The sequence below is a fragment of the Ursus maritimus genome, unplaced genomic scaffold (assembly GCF_017311325.1).
Source record: "Ursus maritimus isolate PB19 unplaced genomic scaffold, ASM1731132v1 scaffold_14, whole genome shotgun sequence".
Classification (NCBI taxonomy): Eukaryota; Metazoa; Chordata; class Mammalia; order Carnivora; family Ursidae; genus Ursus; species Ursus maritimus.
The window spans coordinates 4656853-4660980 of NW_024423786.1; the positions used below are offsets into that span (position 1 = coordinate 4656853).

The 4128-nt window shown below is 53.0% G+C and overlaps 1 protein-coding gene across 1 annotated transcript in view; it reads right to left on the minus strand.

Annotated features, from left to right (window-relative positions):
* Positions 1 to 4128, minus strand: part of GRIP2 (glutamate receptor interacting protein 2) — a 58929-nt gene that overhangs the window by 28137 nt on the left and 26664 nt on the right. The window contains exons 4-7 of the mRNA XM_040628126.1: positions 2607 to 2687; positions 2205 to 2340; positions 1215 to 1360; positions 493 to 579 (exon numbers count right to left, since the gene is read on the minus strand). Of these exons, the coding sequence (XP_040484060.1) occupies positions 493 to 579; positions 1215 to 1360; positions 2205 to 2340; positions 2607 to 2687 (450 nt within the window). The remainder of the gene's footprint in view (positions 1 to 492; positions 580 to 1214; positions 1361 to 2204; positions 2341 to 2606; positions 2688 to 4128) is intronic.

Sequence of the window (4128 nt, forward strand, 5' to 3'; positions counted from 1 at the left end):
CTCTTTCCCTGATACCAAGAGCCCCTGACTCAGCCCCTAAGCTGGCTCCCTTCAGTAAATCTGTTTGAGGACCTGTCCTTGCTATTCACAGGCCCTCTTACAAGATTCCAACTGTAAATCCCCATAGAGTGGGACAGAAAGTAGAGACATGACCGAAATCCTCTCTCTTAAATGGTTTGCTTCCCATCCTATGGTCTCATCCTGTTTCCCTTTTTGCCCTCGTTCCGAGGCAGCTCCAAACTTTGTTCTCAGTCTCACTCCAGCAATCAAGCACACTTCACTGCTTTGCAAATTCTTCCATTTAACATTTGACTAAATGTCCTTGGTTCTTTAAAGACAGAAGCAAGAAGCTATCATCTATTAATCTGCCTTTCCATCTATCTATATATTGTATGTCTGTATCTAAAACCTCATCAAAGCAAAACAGAACACACATGGAATCAGCATTACTCCTTCCCACCCCTTGACCCCAAGTGTGACTCTTACACTGACCTCTGAGGACAAAGCCAAAGCTATTGCCCTCTTTGTACAGGGAGACGTCCACTGTCTTTGTGATGATCCCTGGGTTGTTCTCAGGGGCTGGGGAGAAATGGAGGGCTCCTTTGAGTCCCTCAGTCACATCACCAAGCCACAGACATCCCCAAGCTCATTCCAGGAGAGCTGGGTGGCCAGTCACAGAGATTACAGGGAGGGTAAACTCCCCCCACCCCCACCATTTACAGGTAGGACAAGTAGGACTTCAAGAGTTCTGCTGAACTCAGGCTTGAGTCCATGGCTATGGGCTCAGGCCAGGGCTGAATTCTAGTTATTCAAATCTTAAAACTTAAGGCCAACTTTGAAAATTCAGAGCTAGGCTAAACCCTAGGGCACCGTACTCCGTGCAGCCTGGTAGGGTAGAAAAAGCAGTAGGACAGGGAACAATTTTTTTAGCCAACATTCCCCAAACTTCCCCCCTAAAGGAAAAGCATCTGAACACTAAATATAGAAAATGACACCGGGTTGTAAACAGGGCCCTGCCACCTCCTGGTGACAGCATACCGCAATTGTCGGCAAAGTCCCTAGGTGCAGCATAGGTGTTTGTGGCCAATCTTCAGGTCCCACCCACCCAGGTCCCCAGCTGGCATAGTCCCCACCACCCAGGTGCTGGTGGGGAGATAGCTGTGTCTACCCACAACTGAGGCAGTGGAGAAAGTTCCCTGTCCAAGGGCACCCACCGGGCGGGGGCAGCTCATACTCCACCTCCAGCACCACGCGCTCGCCCACATTCTTGAGCACAGTGATGATGTCATCATGGCGGAGCCTGGTCAGATGGATCCCATTCACTGACCGAATATAGTCGCCCACGTTCAGCAGGTCACTCCTGGGAGCAAGGAGGCCAGAGCACATGCATGGTGACAGGTGCCGGCATTCACACCCGCTCTTCTGTTGAATCCTTACGATCTCTGAATCCCCATTTTACAGATGGGGAAGCTGTGGCTCAGAGAGGTCAGACATTGTCCAGGGTCACACAGCGAGTTAGTAAGAGAGCGCAGATTCTAACCTAGACCTGTCTGACACCCAGGTCCGGCATTTCCCCCTGCTGGGGTGTGACCCTCCTGATGAAGGCTCTGCCCAGCCCCGAGGAGCCTGCAGCATGGCCGGATCATCTCCCCCTTTGCTCTCTCTCAAAGCCCTCCCCCTGGCTTTGGACTACTAATTTGTTCTGTTCCACTGAACACTCGCCAGCGCCTGCCCTGTACACGGCCCAGAGAGGCTAACCCCTCGGTCTCACGGAACGCATGGTCCAAGGGAGCCACAGAGGTAAGATGACAGGAAAATCCAGAGCCATGTGTCCAGAAGTGGCATTCAGGGCCGTGTGAGCACAGCAGGGCAGCTGCCTCCTCTGGGATGGGGGCCTCCCAGAGGCAGTGCAGAGGGGTGAATAGGAGTCTGCCAGTGGGGAACAGGCCTTCCAAGAAGGTAACCGTACATGCAAAGGCCTGGAGTGCCTGGCAAGAGTGGGATGCTGTGGCCGAGTCAGCCTCTTGCGTAAAGGGTAAGAGAGGAAGCTGGGGCCTAGAATTACAGCCTCCACTGGAGGCTTCCCTCTGAGAAGCACTCGGGTGCTTCTAGAAACACCTTCCTGATCGCTTTGCCTACAGCCCTGGTCCATCTTCCACTGGCCCCTGGCCCCTTCCTACTGCCCCACCAAGCCCCCTCCTCACCTGGCGGCGAGCCCCCCCGGTCTCAGGTTGGAGACCCTGGGCTTCCCATCCTTGTCGGTGCCACCTGAGATGGTCAGGCCCAGCGTGCTGCCTTCCTTCTTGATCAGCTCCACCACGGTGACCCCGCGGAACTCCTCTGTCAACAGATGGGGGGTGAGCAGGTAGCATGGGGTAATCCCGGACCCCCAGCTCCAATACAAGTGAGACCAACACTTGGTAAACGGGGCACCTGGCCACAAATTGCTGGGTAAGATCACCTCCTTTTTACACCAGAGGATCAGAGAAGTTAAGTGACTGGTCTAAGGTCACAGAGCGAGTTAGCAGCAGAGCTGATGCCATCTGACCCCGACTCTGAGCTCTCCGTGCCTCCAGGACAAGGAGGAAGGAGAGGAGGCTCATTACCTGGAATGCTCTGTCTGCGGCATGCCAGGGCCACATCGGTCCCTCCTGCATCCTTGCCTCCTTTGCAGTAAGGCCCGTCGTCTGCAGGCAAGAAAGAGAAAAAGCCCCGAGTTACACTTTCATTTCCGTGCAGGAAAACCCTTTCTGCCTCGGGAATCCTCTGCTTCGCAGATGTGGCCTGGGAAAGGGGGCTCCTTCCTGCCACCAGCTCCACCCGAGTCTCCGCTGGGGCATCCTCGTGGCTTCTCCCCACCCCCCCCAGGAAGGCTCCATCTCTGCCCTTGGGCTGAATAACCTTCTGAACAGCGATGATATACAGGGAGCTTCACAGTCATTCTGTGGTTGACCATCTCCACAACCCACAACCGTAATTCTGGGCAGGATGACTGCACCGTACACATAACAGAGCTCAGCCTCCCAGCAGGGCAACTCAGGCCCCCAGGCACACAGCTGGGGAGTTGTGCACTTTGGAATAGAACGTGGGTCTGCGGACTCCACCACCCCGGGCTCTGCTTGCACACCCCCTGGGACCGGCAGCTCTCTCACACGCGGGCACCACCGCACATGTGAGACAGTGCCGACCGTGAGCAAACTCAATCTTGAATGGACCCAATTAGTGCTTCTTCCTGAGGACCACGGGAAGATTCGTATTCGTATTCTCAGACATTCTAGGCCGCCAGAGATAATAAGTCTGTCTCCTTTAGCTTTAATTCTAGAAAGCACTCTGCTATTATTTCTTCAAGTGTTGTTTCCTTCCCCTCTGTCTTATGAAATGCTCAATGGCTATTCCTTGGGACTTTGCATTTTTCTCTCCCACGACCCATCACCTCTCTCGATCACATGTCCTCCTTCTGTCTCTCTCGGGGTTGTCTCACAGTAACATCTGCCTTTTTAACGCTTGGCGAAGCTCTTCATAGATTTCAAACATAAGGAAAACAGACTAGTACAACGCAGAGGTTCTCACAGGAGGGTCCCCAGCCCAGCAGTACCAGCATCACCGGGGCATCTGTCAGAAATGCAAATTCTCAGGCCCCACCAAGGCCGGAGTAAATGAGAAACTGGGAGGGTGGGCCCCAGCAATCTGCATGTGCGTGTGTTTTAGTGTATTACCCTAACTCATATTTTCATCTATTTTTAAAATCTTATAGACATTAAAATGGATTCTTTGTGGTGTGCTTTTGTCTGGGTTCGGGGAAATGTGTCCTGACCACCACCACAATCAGGATTTAGAACATTTCCATCGCCCCCAAAATTCTCCCTTGCTGCCCCTCTGTAGCCCGTCCCCGCCCCCAACTACCACGGGTCTGTGTTCTCTCTCTGTAATTCTGGCTTCCCTAGAATGCCACAGAAATAGAATCCTACGGTGTGTGGGCTTTGCAGTCTAGTTTCTCTTAGTCAGCACCACCATTTGAGATTCACACATGTTTTTTCGTGGATCAGTTCTGTTCCTCGTTATTGCTGACTGGTGTTCGACTGCAGGGCTGGACTGCTTGCTTAGCCATTCGCCTGTTGAAAGACACTT